General features: G+C 47.4%; 1 protein-coding gene across 3 annotated transcripts in view; it reads right to left on the bottom strand.

Annotated features, from left to right (window-relative positions):
• Nucleotides 1-14,128, bottom strand: part of SETD3 (SET domain containing 3, actin N3(tau)-histidine methyltransferase) — a 73,262-nt gene extending 59,134 nt beyond the window's left edge. Inside the window, exons 1-3 of one of the 3 annotated variants that reach the window (XM_077780907.1) lie at nt 14,058-14,128; nt 4,325-4,434; nt 2,178-2,270 (exon numbers count right to left, since the gene is read on the bottom strand). In XM_077780907.1, coding sequence (XP_077637033.1) covers nt 2,178-2,270; nt 4,325-4,434; nt 14,058-14,065 — 211 coding nt within the window. In that variant the 5' untranslated portion in view covers nt 14,066-14,128. The remainder of the gene's footprint in view (nt 1-2,177; nt 2,271-4,324; nt 4,435-14,057) is intronic. The other 2 variants (XM_077780908.1, XM_077780906.1) reach the window with 2 other exon arrangements.
• Between the last annotated feature and the right edge of the window lie 4,666 nt (nt 14,129-18,794).

Below are 18,794 nucleotides of genomic sequence, written 5' to 3'. Positions count from 1 at the left end.
TTGGCTTAAAAAATTTTTAAATAAAGTCAATTAGAATAGGCTGAATTCATACAATGTTCTCTGATTACAGCATCATCAAATTACAAATCAACAAAAGGAAAAGACCTCAAAAATCCCCAAATATTTGGAAGTTAAACGGGACACTTCTAAATAACACGTGGGCAAAAGGAGAAATCACAAGAAAAACAGAACAACAAACCTAATCAGCAAAGAGTCCCAGTAGTAACCTGACACGTGACAAAAACGCACCACAACCCTAGGCCGCAGTCGGTCAAAGGGAAGCGCCTGCTGACACAGGACTGCTGACTGCGGGGCTCCTGGGGGTGGCGCACGGGCGGGGGGCTTCTCGGCCTCAGTTGTAAGGGCAGCCCCCGTCCCCCCACGGAGCCCAGCGTGCCAGGGCTCATGTGCGGCTTCGCATTAGCAAAATCGCCAGGGAAACCGAAATCGGTGGCTGGCATGGGCACAGGAGGTGTGTGCAGGGCCGGGCACTGCGGGCCGGGTCCTAACAGCCCAGGACTGGACGGCCCTGCACAACTCTGTCCAGCGATCTGGATGAGGCGGAACATACACGTCACCACAAATAAAACAGAATATAACAGCGTATTTCTAAAAACTCAAGTGGTCTGATGCCATTTATGCGAATTTTTAAAATACCACTGACGACCATATATTTTTATGAGGTTATACGTGAAGTGGAAAAAAGTTCTCAGCAAAGACACACTCCCAACGAGGGTGAGAAGGGAATGCGACAGAAGCATGGGGCTTCAGCTCTGACTGCAGAGCATGTTTCTTAAAAACAAATAATGAAAACAAAACAGGATGGAGGGAGGGACAGGGTCAGACCAGCAGGCGGGAAGGAGGGAGAACGTGGCTTGGGGGACCGATCCAGTCTGGGTAGGAGATTCCTCGGCATTATCATATGATTTTTTAGACTTTTAGGCAAGTTTGAAATATTCAAAGACATGAAAAGCCATGCTTTTTTCCAAAGCCAGGGGAAACCACTGCTTATCTGATGCATAAAGGGAGAAGAATGGGAGGTTCGCAAATGTGAGGAGCAGGTGTGGAGCCCAGCCCGGGTGCCTGGGGCCGCATCACCATGACACGGTCAAAGTCCCCTGTGTCTGTGAAGCGGGACGCAGCACAGCAGACATGGAGGAGGCCATATCATGGATGTGCTAGGATGCAAGTCCCTCTTCGCTGAGGACCCCGGAATGCCCTAACCTCCGTGTCAGTCAGTTAGCAGTCTCTGCTGACAACATGCGCCCAGGATGCACGAAACACGTTCAGCTACAGATGGGCTGAGCCAGGGTCAGCACGGGCCACCATCTGGGGCAAATAAACACATTACGAAGGGATGGGTCATCGTCTCGGGTTTGAGACCATCTAACCTGAAGCCTGTACATGCGCTGAAGTCCACAGGAGAGCAGTAAAACTACCACTACCGAGAGCAAATAGAGAAACAATCCTGATCCATGTTCAGGGCCGTATGTACAAATGGGGGTCCAAGAAGGGTCTTCTCACCCGTTGAAAGGCAGGCTCCTTGTGTTTTCCCTTCCACCTTCCATGCGGCCCTGCATACCAATCTTTATTTTTTGCGCTTAACAGAACAAAAACAATAGGCATATTGAATAGGCTTTCTCAAACTGACACTTGGCCCCATCGCCGGCCTGGCTGAGAATCACTCAGACACCTACTGAATACACCCTGTGAAAACACAGCTTCAGACATATAACTTCACCTCTGATTTAACTGAGATTTGTTTGAGTTCATCGTTTGCCTTTAAGCGGTGTGTATTTGTGTGTCGATCACTCATGGCATCAGGTACCGACCTCAAACCCCAAAGGAAACACACTATGGAAAAACAAACAGCTCTACATAGATATTTCATAAAATAAAAATAAATAAAAGTTGTGTCATTTTAGCCCCTAGACACGAACCCTCTTCCCCTACAGCTGAACATTCTTACTTCTTCCAAAGGCGGCAGCCACACCTCAGAAACAGGAGAGCTCCTGGGACGGCTTCCCAGTGCATCGCCCCCTAACTCCAGGCCCCTTCACAGTGACCTTCCATAGCAGGAAGGACCCCGGGTCCTCCACTACCCTCAAAACCTTCCGGACCTGTGACCCGCTCTCCGTGACTTTATTAAAATACGATTCTTGTTCTAGAAAATGTACCTTTTTGTTTTTTCCGTATTTTCTCGACGAGAGACCGGATCTGCGCATACTCTTCCCATTCCTTGCCAGGGCCGGGCGCGGGGCTACTGCATTCTGGAACACAAAAGCCGCAGCACTCAAACCCTGCTTGCTTTCTACTTGGCCAGTTAGTCTTCAGTACAAAGAGGGTTTGGTTTCCGTTATTGCTGCTGGTTTACTTTTAATTTGTTCTCAATGTTTTTTTTTTAAGTTTATTCATTTATTTTGAGAGAGGATGGAGAGACAGAGAGGGAGCGAGCAGGGGAGGGACAATGAGAGAGAGGGAGAGAGAATATCCCAAGCAGGCTCCACAATGGTGGTGCAGAACCCAATGCGTGGCTCGAACCCACGAACTGTGAGATCATGACCTGAGTTGAAACCAAGAGTCAGACGCTGAGCTAACGGAGCTCCCTGGGCGCCCATACCATTTTTTTAAAGTAGGCTTCACGCTCACTGTGGGGCTTTAGCTTACGTCCCCGAGTAAAGAGTCGCAGGCTTCCACCAACTGAGCCAGCCAGGTGCCCCCTCTGCTGGTTGACTTTTAAAGGACAAAGGTACCACAGCCACAATGATAAACGTGACAGGTTTAAATCAAGTGTACTTTTCAAAGCACATACACCCCCTGAAAGCACCCACATGGTTATTAACCTGGGACCCCTGTACTTAAGTGTGGGCACTGACCTTGCAGCCACCTCACTCTGCTGCTCTGAAAGATTTTCCTCAGAATGGACTTATACAGGGAGAAATCTCAAAAGCTAGGCTAAAATGCAAAGTGTTTCCCTGAAAACGCTTCTAGAGGATAAAAAATAAAAGGTAACCTTAAAAGTCAACATTTCCTTCTAGTTAAGCCCTAGAACAATGGCTCTTTAAAGGAACCAGTTAAATTGGACATAAGGACAATTTCACATCCATAAGGCTCTATATTAAGCACTCCGGGGGAGTCACGAAAGGAGACGGCACAGTCACGGCCAAAAAGGACGCTGAGACCCCGGCCCAGGGGCCAGAAGCGAAAGGCCAGCACTGGAGACCGGTGCCGGGAGTTTCTGGAGGCTGTGCTCTGGGCACCCGGCCTGTCAGCAAACACTTTCCTTTTCAAACAACTGTAGGCATTTAAAGAGAGAGCGCCCTTCCCACGGCCTCCCTTGTCCTCTGAGGAAAAGAGCATATGTGGTAAATAACACCAACTAGTCATCACCCATGTTGACTTGTAACTATCAGGGCTAACCGGTCACTCTTCCCTCAACAAACATCGGCTGAGGCCCCGGCACACAAGCCGCCTGCAGTCAGGTAGGGGGACAGAGGAGGCAAGGGGTCAGCACATCAGGGCTCTATGGGGGGGGGGCCCACACTGCTCTGGAGGTGGGGGTCTCAGGGGGTCCACGGGAGCACCTGGGGCAGGACCTGACCCCGACTCAGTGGCTAGCTGCTGCTGGCAGGGAGAGACTGCTAAATGTGTATTTGGGGTTGGCCTGTCACGTACTCGGAACATATATATACATATATATACACACACATACACACACACACAACATAGTTGTGTGTGTGTGTGTATGTGTGTGTATATATATACGTATGTGTGTATATATATAGAGAGAGGGGAAAAGGAGACAAAGGTAGTTAATAGAGGGACCACAGTCAAGTTTCAACCCTACATACATAGCACCAGTTTAAATTCACAGTTAGAAAAGGAAGTTACCAAGTTACACTAACTTACTACAGTACAGGCACTTAATAATATTTAATTTCCATGAACCAAGAATTGGAAAACTATGACCGAATCACTAAAAGTAAAGGGGAGCCATTCTGACAAGGGAGGAGAGGTCCAAAGTTTGCTCCCTGGGAGGCCTGGCACGCTCGCCTTGCACTGCTGTNGCGCTAGAGAGGCTTCACGTTCACAGTTTCACCCGGGCCCCGTTCATCTCTACCCACTGCTGATATCCCCAGGCTTATTTATAGAAGGGGAGAGTGGGGGTCAGAGAAGTTCCAGAACCTGCCCAGCTCACGTGGCTAATACGCAGGGATCTGAGCCCAAGAGTGCCCAGCTCCCTGCCCCGCCGTGCCAGAGACCAGCCCGTGCGGCCTGAGCACGTGGCCCTGCACCGGGGAGGGAAGGCTAGGGCAGAACTTACTCTGTAGCAGCTCGCTGGTCAGGTTCAAGGTTTCCTTCGGACACACGCTTGCCGTGGCACCAGTGCCCGACTTCTGCGTTTTCACTCGACTCTTCTTACCCATTTTCTGACTACAGAGAAGAGAGAAAAGACAAGAAGTATTACATTTCCAAAGAATCCAATCAAATAATAACACACGGCACCGCAGTGGTTTAGCCTCGAGATGCTAACATCTTACCTCATGTGTGCCATATCTGGAAGTTTCCAAATACTACAAATATTAGTATTTGGAAGCTCCCAAACAAACAACAAAATCGCTTTAGTTTCTGGAAGAAAAGTTCATTCCTTTTCACCTATGAAAACCATAGGAGAAGCAAATTTTACTCCGAAACTTTTTCAAGTTACACAGGTTTTCCTGTACACGCTAAAACGCTTACCCGCTGACACTACACAGAGAAAGATTCTGTATCCACACATGCATCACAAACTACCACACGGGCGCAAAAACCTGTATATTCTCTCCCCACTTTGCTCTAGAAGAATCACGGCCCGTTGACGGCAACCATACCATGAGCGGCATATGACAGACAAATGCTAAAGGCACCTGAGAGCTCAAAGAAGCGTCAGAGACCTACTCTACTGCTGCCATTTGGTTTCGCCGGAGAAGTCAAGCCCAGGGTTTCGTTCCAGGAAAGCGATGGCAGCGCCCCACTGGAACAAGGACCCCCAGCGCCTGCTCCACGAGCCTGGTAGCCTCTCACATGTGGGAAACGTGACAACAGTCCAGAGCAGGTGGGACACAAATGCACCAACAGCAGGCTGGGCACAGACGTCTGTGAGAAGATGCTCATCTGAAATCGCTTTAAAACAAGGAGCCTCAAGACGCGCCTTGAAGAAAGCAGGGGATCAGGATGGGCACGGCAACTCCCAGGCAAGGGCGGGAATGAGGGAGGCACTAGGGAGACCCAGGGGGGACATGCCTGGCTGGAGAGGTCGCTCCCTGTGACCTAAGCGCCCTGAGGAGGCTGGCCCAGAAGCTTCTCCCCCAGGGAGCAGCACTTTGGGACAACAGCCCAGCGAGGGGGAGAGGACTCAGCCAGGACACTACTGCAGCGACCCGAGCACTGATGAATGACCGACACCGCAACGCCACTCCATGGAGCCCTGCCAAGTTACGCTCAACCTCAAAGGGGAACCAGAAGGCATGCTCTGTCCCATTTATTTTTACAAAAGGAAAGGACTCTTGTAGTGTGGAGACGAGGGATGGGACAAAAGGTTTAAAAGTCACACTCTCCCCTGTACAGATCATCCCTGACCTCATCGGGAGGGAAGCCAGGCAAATATGGCCCACGTGCTACAATAACAGGTGCTACAATAACAGAAACCCGCATGCCTTAGGGGCTTGGGTAGGTTTCTTCTCTAATGTATCTAACACGTGGAATAACAATGTGTAACTTTATGTACCTAATAAATCTTCTTCAACAGTGTGCAATACACAGTGTATGGCATCCTGGAATCAAAGAGAACCGGTAAAAATACCTAAAACTTTTGCAGCAAAGAATTAGTTGCCTTGAGATCAAAAGCAGAAAAAAAAAAAAAACAAAGAAAATAAAATGGGGGCTGGGGGGGGTGGGGTCGGAAGGAGGAAGAGCTTAAACACCTTTTCCTGAACTTAAGGACTAACTTCTGAGAGTAACTCTCCCCACGTGCACTTGCCACTTGCTCACGGCCACAAGCGAAGGCACAGCCTTCGTTCTTCTCTGCATCTTGGGCTCTCTGTCCACGGAGGGCATGTCCGGTGGGAACCACTGACCCTGACTACAAATAACTAAAACTATCCAGATGTCTAGAAAGAAAGATATTTTTAGGGTGATTTTTTTGTATTCTTTGCTTTTTTTTTAAGTGCAGTTGACGTACATATTGTATTAGCTTCAGGTGTGCAATACAGTGATTCCACTTAGCTTCAGGTGTGCAATACAGTGATTCCACGTATACACTGCAGAACTACCACCTGCCCCAGGGCAAAGTTGTTACAGTGTTAACTCTATTCCCAGTGCTGTAGTTCATCTCCCTGACTTACTTATCCCATAAGAAGCCTGTACCTTTTAATCCCCTTCCTCTATTTTACCCATCCACACCCTCCCCCCCAGAAAGGACTTTAATCACGCTTCCAAATACAGCTCTGTAGGAAGAGCCATAGGAACTGGCCACCGTGAGTGGTGGGCCTGCTTGGCCTTTCCCTTCAGCCCTGCTGGCAAGGCTCCAAACAACTTAAGAACATCACTTTGGGGTGCCTCGGTGGCTCAGTTAATTAAGCATCCGACTTCTGCTCAGGTCATGATCTCACAGGCCGTGAGTCCGAGCCTTGCATCGGGCTCTCTACAAGTCAACAGAGCCTGCTTGGGGTCCTCTGTCCCCCCCCGCCACGTCCCCCCCCGCCCTTCACTCATTCTCTCTCAAAAACAAAGAAGCATTTTAAGAAATTTTTTAAATTAAAAAAAAAAAGAGCATCACTTTGATGAGGCGCCCCAGCGCCTGGGGAACATGAGCCTGAGACAGCCACGCTCCCCTGCGCCGGCCCTCACCATGTGCGGACCCAGCACCACACAGGCCTCTTCACTCTGCCCGCAGCCCCTTACCTCCTGTGGGTCCCCCTGCAGGGACCCCACCCCCCAACTGCCGTCACTCCCAGCATGTAGATGCCTGTCTGAGACAATGAGCAGTAATGCACACAGCAGCACTGACCCTTACGTGCAGTGCTCCCCCTCTGCCAGGCACTGGGCTAGGACAGCCCTCCTCATTTCATCTTCCTCTATCAGTAGACACCATCCTCATCTTTTAGATGACACCCTCAGAAAGGTGAAGTCCTTCAGCTCTGTCCAAGGTCACACATCAGGTAAGAGGCGCAGCCAGAACTGGAACTCGGATCTGCCTGACTCCGGAGCTGGGCCACTGCCCCGCTGCCTCTGCTGAAACGCAGGGCAAAAGCACGGGGCGCTGCAGGGGGCGGGAGGGCTGAAAGGTCTTTCCAGACCTGATACCCAGCAACACCCTGCCGACGGCCCACAGGCCGAGGGCCACCTGCTCCCGCCCCCTCCTGAATTCCCCTCGCTCACATTTTAACATGAGTCCCTTACAGGTCTCTGGGCCCAAGGCCATCCCTACCCTAAATCCGCCCCAAGCTGCCATCCCTGTCCCAGCACTTAGGCTCCAGCAACACCAAGGACACCCAGTCCCTCAGACAGGTGTCGTCACACACCTCTATGCCCTGTCCCTCTGCCTCGCCTGCCTCCCCCCTTGCCTGCAATACTTGCGCCGCTTGTGCAGTGACCTGCCTCCTCTAAGAGCCCTGCCCAGGCACCCCCTCTACAGCCTCCGTGACCCTCCTCGCTGTAAGAGCCCCTCCCTGTACCACTTCTCCCGCTGCTGGCTCTCGGGGCACTGGACGCCCTGCTCACACCTGCTTTCCTCCTGGATCACAGGCTCCTTGAGGCACCGTGTCCTATGTCTACTTGTGTCCCCAACACCCAGCCCCAGAGCCCAGCACAAAGCAGGCTCTCTGCATACGGTGCTCATGAGCTCCCAGGGAAAAGAAGTCCCTCCCTGGGCACTTCTTGGGTCAAAAGCTGTATTGCTGAAGCTCCTACCCAAGTTTCTGTCTCCTCAGAACATTTAAGATAATGTCTAATTCCCGCTGCAGGTGAGAGACCACTAAATATCTGGTCACAATGATTTGAAAACACAATAGATTCCTGTGGCAATAATACCCTACCCTTGGATACTTGACACTCAGTTGTTCTTGTGATTTCTTTCCCTCAAGCCAGAAAACTGTTGGCTTTTAGAAATGAGTAATAGGAGTAGGAATACAAGGCAGGCCGAATTTCCAAACACATCCACTAATTAGCACCAGGGAGAACAGGTATGTGGAGTCTACTCTTCAAAGGCCCGGGGCGGGGGGGCATGATTATAGGAACAGTCACCGAAGCCAAAACCAGGTAAGACCTTCACCTCCAGTTCCTTCTACCCTTATGGCTTCATCTCCCTGCCTCCAAGCCCCTTCCCCAGCACAGGTGGGCAGCTGGCCTTTACAGATGGAGATAGAAAGTGCTTGGTAAGTGCTCAGCCACCACCCTGAGCAAGGTATCAACACATCCAGCACCCACACAGCTTCCCTGGCGCGTTCCCAGTCAGAGCTGACCCCAACAAGGGACCGGCATTTTGACTCTAGTATCATACTTTGTTTTCTCTGTTCCTGAACTTCACATAATACGTAGGCTTCTTTTGCTCCACGCAAGGTCTTTACACAGCTCACAGGTGGTCCCACCTCCCCAGCACAGCCCTCAAGGTCCTTCACATCTCATGTCACCTGGCTCCCTTCACACAGCACACTCCAGGGATACACTCATTCTCCCCGTTTTCTGCAAAGAAACTACCCTCCACTACCCTTTACTCATCTCCTGGCAAAATATTTCACTAGCTTCAAGACTCAGCCAAAACATCCCAATGTCCTTGAGGAAATTCTAGGCTCCTCTATTAATTTCATAGATTGAAGCCATGAAAGTCAGTGAGAACGAGTCAAGTTCAAGGTGATTAACAGATGCTAATGTCTTGGATTACCTGGAGATTCAGTCTTTTGCGACTCTTTTTGGAGTGTTTCCCTCCCACAGAGATATAGACCCTAATGGAGAGAAAGCTGCTTGCTCAGGAGAGGCAGTAAGAATCTTACATACAGGCATTAACTCACTTCATCTTAATTAAGGTGGGAGGGTTTTCTGTCCTGTCTCCAGTGAACAGTACCTCTTTAGGGCACAGGGTCAAAGGTCCAGGCCAGGGTTTAATCTGTTCTCCCAGAAAATGGGTTTGCACTGACTTCCTCCTGGAAAGCTCCCCAGCGGCCCTAGACTTGCTCTGTCTGGGAGCCCCCACAGCACTGGGGACCCGTGCACTGAATCAGGCATGGTCATGGCCTTGTTGCTGAGCCTTCAGCTTGCATGAAGAACTGAGGATTCTTTTTTTTTTTTTTAGTTTATTTATTGATTGAGAGAAAGAGAGAGAGAGAAAGGCAAGGAAGGAGGAGGGGGCAAAGAGAACAGAGGAGAGAGAATCAAAAGCAGGCTCTGTGCTGTCAGCATGAGGCCCAATGCAGGGCTCGAACTCATGAACCGTGAGACCAAGAGTCAAAATCAAGAATCAAAATCAAGAGCCAGAGGCTTAATTGACTGAGCCACCCAGGGTCCCCCAGGTACTCGGGACTCTGAAGGGTGGGGTTCTCAGTACCCAGTTCTCCAGCCCAGCAGCCAATCTTCTGAACTTGCACAGCCATCAATGTCTATAACATTCACCCACTTCTAGATCAGATGTGGTCTGGCACCAGTTCTTCTAATCTCTGTAGGGCACCCCTAACTAAAAGTATACCCAGAAGGCAGAAGCCCCACATTTACTTGTTTTCACCCCAAAGACCATCAGGCTCGGACCCCATCTGCCAGCTCCCTGCATGCTGCCCTCCCTCAGTCGCTGGCCTGGCTGTCATTCCCTGATCCATACTCTTCTCCATCACTGAGGCCTATGTGCCTTTACCCCACAGTGAACACGTGTGTCTAGGTCTTGGCTTAAGGCCCCACCTCACCTGTGGTCGCCCTCCCTGCGCTGCCACAGCCCAGCTCCAGAGCCTAACGGCCTTGCCTACTGCAGTCTACGGCATTTATGCACCCATGTGACACACTTGTGACAGAAATAAGACAAAGCTTCCATCTCTAAATTACCTATAGGGTATAATACAGCGCCATGGACACAGATGAGGGTCACATATTTGGTGAATGAAAGAAAATCTTTGGAGATCATTTTGGATATGTTAGCATTACCCGTGGGTAAGATTTGTTTCCTGTCACAACAGTACGATTTTGTGTCAAAGCACCATTTCCATATATGCTCCCACCAGCGAATAAAACGGCAGTCAAAATGCAACATTCGCTAAATATTTATCTACTGCTACTAAAGAACTAAGAAAATTCTTAGAAGGAAAAATATAAATTTTTATATATACATAAAATATTTAGAATTCACCCTTGAAGTTAAAAAATGGTTTCTTTCAGGAGTCCATAGTTTGTTAGAAAAGCTTTAGTATGTCTTTCACAGTAGAAAAGTCTCTGATAAACACAAATCCAAAACTTTTAAATGTTTCTGGTCTCTCAGAAAGCAACAAAGCAGGAACAAATCTACCTCTAATAAAAAAAAAAGGGGGGGGTTATGGCCCAAGCACAGCTTGAAGCTCTGTGGGCTACTGTGACCAGGGGCACAGGTGTCCACACAGGGCTCTGCACTGGTCAGACACATCCCTGCCATGGCCGGCAGAGGCCATGCTGATGACAGCCATGCCATGTCAGGGGACTTAAACCTGGCTGTGACTTGGCCAAGAGCCTACAGCCATCAAACCACAGACCCACAGCTTCCACGCTGAAGTCCTGTACTACTCCCAGCACAGAGGCAGGCTCTGGGCATAGATGCAGCCCATGAGCTACCTGTCCTGCGTCTGCATGCCCAGGTCTACACTAGCCGCTGGGGAACACAAAACAAACGCAGGCCAGGCCTGCAGGCCTCAAGGATGACGCGGTGGGGAACCAAGACCCAGCTGCACAAGTCCTCAGAGACCTAAGAGAAGGAGCTAGAGAGGGCCAAGGAACGAAGTACAATGAAAAGAGAACTACACTTCAAGATGCAGTTTGAGAAGATGCTAGAATCCAGTCGGAGGGGTTTCCTAAATTGAACCCCCTCCTGCCTTTTTTAGCTAACAAAGATTTCCTCCACATCATGGATTGGAAATAACTACCTGCCCTTTTCATTTATGATTTAAGAATGTGTTACACATAATGAATACTTTTCATTGTGATTCAGCTGATCTGGGGCTAGTGTCCAAGTTTCAACTAATGAACAAATAGGTAGCCTGGACAGCCTTTGTGTCCCTAGCAGATAAAAACCACCTACGAGAAATTCATCAAGTTCCTACAGAGACCAAATATTTATCTTCAATATTTATTCCAAAAATTTATATTAGAAAAATATAAAGAAGTATAAACTAAATCTGTGTACACACATGTACACACACACTCAAGTCAAATGCCAAATAATTACCTTAAAGGTACAATGCTAATTGAAAGTTTTTTTCCCCCAAAGTTTAGATTGAAAACTGGTATCACTTATAAATTCTTATGGAACTACCTGGAGACTAACCCAACAGTACAAAAAGGATTCAAACAATACTTAAGACAAAATTTTGAAGCTCAGCAGGAAGGCAATACAGAATCGAGAGACAAAGGCATTCTAGAAACAGTTACAGATACAGTCGTTCAAAGGAAGGGGCATCTGTGAAAAGGAACAGCAGCAAGCTAGGAGCCTCACTTGTATCCATGCTTCTTCACCATGGATATATTTTATCCATAGTGGAGATATTTTAACCATCTACAGAATCCTCAAGACCTGCCTCTTTAAGACACCATAAACCATTTAGCAAAACCACCAACAATCTCTCCACTTGGTAGATAAAGGAGACCTTAGAAAAGTGTAAAAATAAAAGGTATATTCAATTATATCAATGGCTAACTAATGTGCAACTGGTATCTGTAATCAACAACCACTTGACCAAGCGATACATTATCTTCGATACATAATCTGTGTGGTGGAATGAAAAGTCAGGTCGGGGCGCCTTGGGGGGGCTCAGTCGGTTGAGCATCCGACTTCAGCTCAGGTCATGATCTCACGGCCCGTGGTTTTGAGCCCCACATTGGGCTCTGTGGGGACAGCTCGGAGCCTGGAGCCTGCTTTGGATTCTGTCTGTCTCTCTCTCTCTCTCTCTGCCCCTCCCCACTCGCTCTTTCTCTTAAAAATAATAAAACAAAGAACAAAAAAAAAAATTTTTTTAAGTCAGGAGAAATTAGATAAAGCACATTTAGACAACTTGCCTGATGGGTGGGGGACAGTGAGGGAGGATGCCAGACACTTTACCAACTATTACAAGTCTAGCTCAGTACATGGAACAGAGGCAGGATTCAGCTGGGTTTTTTGTTTCTTTCTAAGTGGGAAGTATATAAATTTGTATCTTTCCTGAGTTGCTTTCAGCTAAATACAAACAGAATAAACATTTTTTGATTACACTTATTTGGCAATTTACCCAGAAAATTTTAGCTCTAACCCAGCATCTGTTTTTCAATATACCCTGAACCTACCCAACTTTACAGCTAGAGTGACTGCGGTGGAGAACTGGCCTATGGCTTCCTCCCGCCTCAGCACCCAGCTGTAAATGTACTTGAAGGGACTGTGAGAGCCTGCCTAACCTCTGTGCAGGAAGCAAAGAATCTCACTAAAATATCTGGCAGGCCATTAGGATCAGATTACTGCACTCTGAATTAAAGACACAAATTATAGGATGATGGCTTAGTTTCGAAAACGAAAGCACTCTCAAACTGGCAAGTGTTGAGCTGTGCAATGTTTTCTCTCCTACTGAAACTGATAATGAACTCGCGGTCCCCACACCGCAGGCCACCAGGTTAACTGACACTAGCGCGTACTGGAAACATGCGCTCCCTCCCTACGGGAGCAGGGCCTGCTAGCAGGCTCAAGCCATACTATCCCTCCCAGCAATCACCTGGCATCCATCATTCCAATCCCTATCAGAGGAGGTATGGATGTGCCACAACTCAAAAGTACCAAGGAGTCAAGGCAAGCAGGCGGGCGAGAAGGTGGAATTAATTCCAAGTCAGCACCTACTTAAGTACCATGAATGTAGCCATTGTAAATTGCATGTAAGTAAAATTTCCATCTCTGTACACAACAATTTGGGCTGTCACATAAATAGGTGGATAGGGATAGGTAGATATACACAAATTTGGGATTTAAGAAAATACAGATGTTTCTTGCTCTCTATAGCGTTTTTTTGCTAATTTTCCACTAATTTACACAGCAATTTTAGAAATGCTTAAACCATTTCTGATTGACTTTTCAATACATAATAGTTTCAGTTTTAAACTGCTGTTGAATTAAACTGTAAATACATTTAAAATGAGGCTCCTATTTAGAGGAGGTTGAAAAAAACCCTCTCATAAAGCAAAGACTCATTTGGTATCATGAATAATCATTTCCTATTATGTCTTTCTAAAAGAAAAAAGAAAAATGTTAAGTGAAGAAACAGCTGTAATCTGTCAAGAAATTACCTTCAAACCACCCACATTCCTCCCATAAGATATGAGATTCTAGAACTGTGGTTGATCAGGCTTGGAAGACACTTTTGGGGTTATCTGTGTGAATTCTCAACCCCGCACATGTTTAAAATACCCCGTCCTGGGGTCATGAAGCAATGACAGTTGTCAAAGTGCACTGCTGTCCCCTGCCAAACCCCAGTCTGAAAACGCTGGAGCAAGGCAGGGGAGAGTGTGTTGTGACTCAGAAGAAACACCACCTGAGGCTCGCTGCTGCTGAGAGGCAGGAGCAGCAGGGAGGTTCTGAGGGGGCTCCTCTGTTTCCCCACGGGCGGCGCTGCTAACTGCCCGCAGCCGCGTGTGCATTTCCAGGTCGTGAGCCATCCCGGCACTCCGTTGTTGGAAAGTTCATCATCCCCTCCGACCTGTTCCCCCACCACCACCCTTCTGCCTTTCAAAGAGTAACAACTACCCTTCACATTTTTGAAGACAGCTTTCTGTCCCCCCACAAAGTCTTCTGTTGTGCAGGCTTCCCATACCCCTTCTCCAAAGTGGACAAAACTCACTGAGGCATGTGATACCCCCATGCAGTTTTTCCCACCAAGGCAACGAAACCTCTTCTAAGCAGCTCTGAGAGGGGCACCGTTCAGTGGGACCGGTCTTCCCAGAACTCAAATCGCAGGGATCTTAGGAATACGCCCGAGACTGCCCTGGCTTCTCTAAGACTCAAGTAAACAAAGGAGTGCATTCACTTGTTCAGTGCACATTTCTTGCGTATCTCATCTGAAGTGCACAGATGAGTGACACACAGTCCCACAGCCTTCAGGACAAAACGATAATCAACTGAAACCTTTGTTACACAAACCGATTTTCCGCCAGAGAGACGTGCTGTATCAAGTGAGTGTCTGGACCTAAATGCAGTTTTCATGCTGTCGCCATTTGTCTCCAGGCCACTGAAATCATCGTTCCCTGCCACACACAAAGTGCTACAGCCGGTCCCCAACACGACCGTCTGCATCATACCTGCATCATTTGGGCACTGCCTATGCCATAAACCGAGGGAGGCATTTTACACAATAGACGAAGATAGAATTATACCCACCTGACAGGTGAGGAAGCTGAAATGGAAAGAGGGTAATAAATTCCACACAAGAGGAAGACTCGGTTGGCGGCCCAGCCTCACCAACACACTTGATTGATGCTCGAGAGTGTTTCATGGATTCACCTCAAAACCCACGTGCTTGCGAAGGCCTGGCAGGTTGGTCACCGCCTCTGAAGTGCCAAATAACACCATTCCCTTATTATAGTAAAAACACGTCACGTAAAGGTTTGACCTCTTTGGGCTTTTAAAACTACAGAGCCATCCTGCTAGCCTTCATCCAAACAAGTGGGAGTTGCCTCAGCTTAACTGTGAGACTTCCACGTAAACTTCTGCCCAGGCCCACACTTCCCACCTTGATCTGTGCAGGGCCCACACCCGTGTCAAGGAACTGCAGAAACCATTTAGATGACTATGACGCATAGCAATGCTAAGTCCTTACAATCAACAAATGGAAAACTTTATTAATCGTTAGTGAGTATGGAAAAGCAACTTTAATGAGTATTTTTCAACACTAATCCTCACTTTCTTTTAACTGTGTTCACTGGAAAATTATTGATATTGAAGAGTCGGGCCTATCTACTGAGACTGAAAGCTCAGTCTTAAGTCACTTGGCCATGGAGCTGTTTAGACCTTGTTAAATCCTAACGAACTATGTCCTAAAAATGTGTACAGTGACACTCAGGAGCATAGACAGGTAATGAGCCTAAAACAGAGCATATTTTTAAGAGTTCTATGTAGACCCCTGAATCCATTCTCTGGACAATGCTTTAGTCCTTCTAAAACAGAATGAAAGCATAATCTTCCTGCTCTCTTCCTCTTCCCTGCCTACCCTCCACATCCCCATCCCTGCAGCTAAGACAAGTAACAGGTTACCATCTCACTTGACTTAGTAATGAGTATCACTCAGATCCCTCTCGAAAGCTTAACTTCAGGGTTGGGCTTGTCGTCCACTGTCAGCCAAGTGTGTTTGGGCTTATCCTGGTTATTAATTAACTTCTACTTAGAAAGTACTAGAATAAGAAACAAATAGCTTCAAAGTCTTAACTTTGGTATTTGACTTTCATAATCATTTAGAATCATTTTTCTTCCATTCAAATTTATTTCAGTTGCAAATTGTGAACACTTGTGCTCGCACCTCTTGATTCACAGCTGTTTCTTTCTAAAACCTAGAGGAAATAGAGTCCACACAGCTAATCTCTGGCTTGCGTTACTGGATGAATTTAACAACAAAAGTAGGACTTCTAATCTTCCCAATTCTGCTAACTAAGCTTTCTTTACATAACATTATCAAGTGACTTTACAAAAAGTCTCAACTCCGGGGCGCCTGGGTGGCTTAGTCAGTTAAGCGTCCGACTTTCACTTGGGTCATGATCTCGCGGTTCATGGGTTCGAGCCCCGCGTCGGGCTCTGGGCTGACTGCCATCTCAGAGCCTGGAGCCTGCTTCAGTCTGTGACTCCCTCTCTCTCTGACCCTCCCCTGCTACGCTGTCTCTCTCTCCTAGAAATAAATAAAACATTAAAAAAAAAAAGTCTCAACTCCTTTGTAGTAGAAAAAATATACATGAATATTTTCTTAGAAATTTATTTTACTTTAAGCAAACCATGAGAGACTCTTGAATGCTGACAAAAACTGAGGACTGATGGATGTGGGGGGAGGGGGGGATGGGCATGGAGGAGGACACTTGTGGGGATGAGCACTGAGTGTTATGTGGAAACTAATTTGACAATAAACTATTAAAAAAAAAAGAAATTTATTTTACTTTAATGAATATTATGCACATTAATTGTATTTCCAGATCAAAATATTGAAAATCTCCAATTTTATGAAAGAGGAAAATAGGATGATGTCAGGAAATCCAAAGTACTAAGGTCAATTGTCAAGATACACCTGCAAACGCAAGAGAAGTGAAACTAGCAAGATGTAAAGGCAAGGAATCCTTAGTCTATTACTCTTAACTGGTTTAACAGGGCTCAGAATGAACTGATATCCAAGATAAACACATCTACGACTATAGCAAAAGGATGCACAGCAAATCAAAATATTCGTCAATGATAAAACGGGCCCAAATATAAGGTTAGCGATTTGAGAACACAACTGGCCACAAGCAACTTGCAAAGTGACAGAAGAATAAAGATATTCACTGTTCTGTTAAAAAAAAAAAAAGTTTCATGCCACAGTAGTAAATGACTCCTGTCCCTCTAATGGGGGAACAAGATCATGGCTCCATTCCCAGGACTTAGGTACAAAGAGAGGAGACGTACTTGAAACTCTCCCCATCCACCACCCCCCCCTCCCAGAAGCACCAGGCAGAAGCAAAGCAAACCAGTTTCTAAAGGAAAAAAAAAAACCTCCCAAAGAAAGATAGTCATCAAACTACACATGAAAAAAGATATATTATTAGCCATGTTTCTAAAAGCTACTTCAGATTTGAGATAAGAAAAAAGGAGACTATGTAATTCAAACATTTAAGAAACTGGAAAGCCTCAAAGTGAACCGACATCTAGTTTTTAAAAAAAAAAAGGGAACACAGAGTAACTCAGCTTGTAGGTAAGATTTCTAGTCCCAGGTCTGCTAACATCCCACATGCCAGAAACTGTGTCCCTGGCTTTACTGAACTCAGTAACTGCCTACTGAATACTTCCACTCCCTGCGGGCCTCTGTTGTGCTGATGGTGACAATTCCTCCAGCTGTCATCTGTCAGGCTTTTCTACATACGAAAGCATCAAGTGTTAGGGAGGCTGCTGTGAGCGCTCCTAACGAAACCAGTTTTCCAGCGGTTGAACTTGAGAATGGAAACATGAGTGCCACCTTTACATTTTCCAGAAGCTCTTCTTAAAGCAAAGCTGGAACCATTTAACACGTGGCCTAAATGCTCGTCACGTGGAAAAGAAGGTCAACAGGCGTTACTTTCTTATTGACAATCTCACTGCATGCACTCTTACTGACAGAACTGAACAGAAACTTCCATTTCCACCTGGGGAAATGTTTCAGTCTTCAAGTCCGACATCACTGCCAGGAACAAAGGCACCAAGAGAGGTCAGCAAACTGAGGAAGAGATGGGAAGCAGCAATTACCCTCTCAGGATAGAGGAGCATTTCGGACGTCAGCTTACAATTTTGAATAGGCTGAAAGGAGGGCAGGCAGAAACGGGCAGCCGAAGGCTAAAAACTGAGGTTTGGAATCCCAATAAAGAGGTTGTTCTGTATTTGAGAACTTGGCTTTGCAACTACTTTCTGGGGCCAGAGAAAAAAACTCCTCCTCCTTAAACTGTTGGAACCTGACCAGAATATCAATCACAGCAGCCCCTGGGACTAATTTGGTCAAAGGCGGGACTGCACACACAGTAGCCTGCATAGACACAATATATCATGGTTCAAGCAAGTCTTGCCCAACTTTAACCGTGGAAAGCTGCTTTTATTTTGCTATATTCTTGAGTTACATGCATTCACTTAAAATGGCAAGAAAAACCTCTCCAGGATTATTACTGACCATTTCAACTTTAAAATACCAGTGGGGTCAACTGAGAAGAAAAACAGGGGACGGAGACGTATCGTTTAGACACGATAAAATTCACTTTTCAGGGTCCCGTTCTGCGAGTTGTGACAATCGCATACAGCTGTGTAATCAACACCCACAATCAAGCTAGGAGCAGGTTCATCGCTCAACGATGAGCTCCTCATAAGGTCTTGAAAGCAAAAGTCACCTGTCGACAGACTTCAAAAGCACTTCTGCTTTTGAAACAACGCGACCCTCATTTGGGATCGCCAAGCAACACCCTGAAGGCGATCCTGCACGTGCGGCTACGCGGCGGGGGCGAGGCCGCTACCCGGTGGCTCCCGGGCCCCGAGCACAAGCGAGGCAAAGGCGGAGTCGCGGCGCCCGGCGGAGCCAAGAGGAGAAAGAGTTTAAGGGCCGGAATGACAAACTCCAAAGCACCGAATTCTTCTCCCTAGTAGGGCGCCGAGCGTGTGGACCACGGCCAGGGCGCGTAGGCAGAGAGATGACCTATTTTCAACGCCTGTTTTTATAACTGGAAAGTGAGAGAGGGAAGCAGGGGCTGGTCCCCGGGAGCACCTGACGTTTGGAGAGCGGAACACAGAGGCCACACAGCCTTCGCCCGGGCGCCGGGCGGCGGCGGGGAGAGAGAGAGGGAGGGAGGGAGGGAGGGAGGAAGGAAGGAAGGAAGGGGGCGCGGGCGGG

This window comes from Crocuta crocuta, unplaced genomic scaffold, assembly GCF_008692635.1.
Source record: "Crocuta crocuta isolate KB4526 unplaced genomic scaffold, BGI_CrCroc_1.0 scaffold299, whole genome shotgun sequence".
Classification (NCBI taxonomy): domain Eukaryota; kingdom Metazoa; phylum Chordata; class Mammalia; order Carnivora; family Hyaenidae; genus Crocuta; species Crocuta crocuta.
This window is presented reverse-complemented; position numbering and strand designations above follow the sequence as displayed.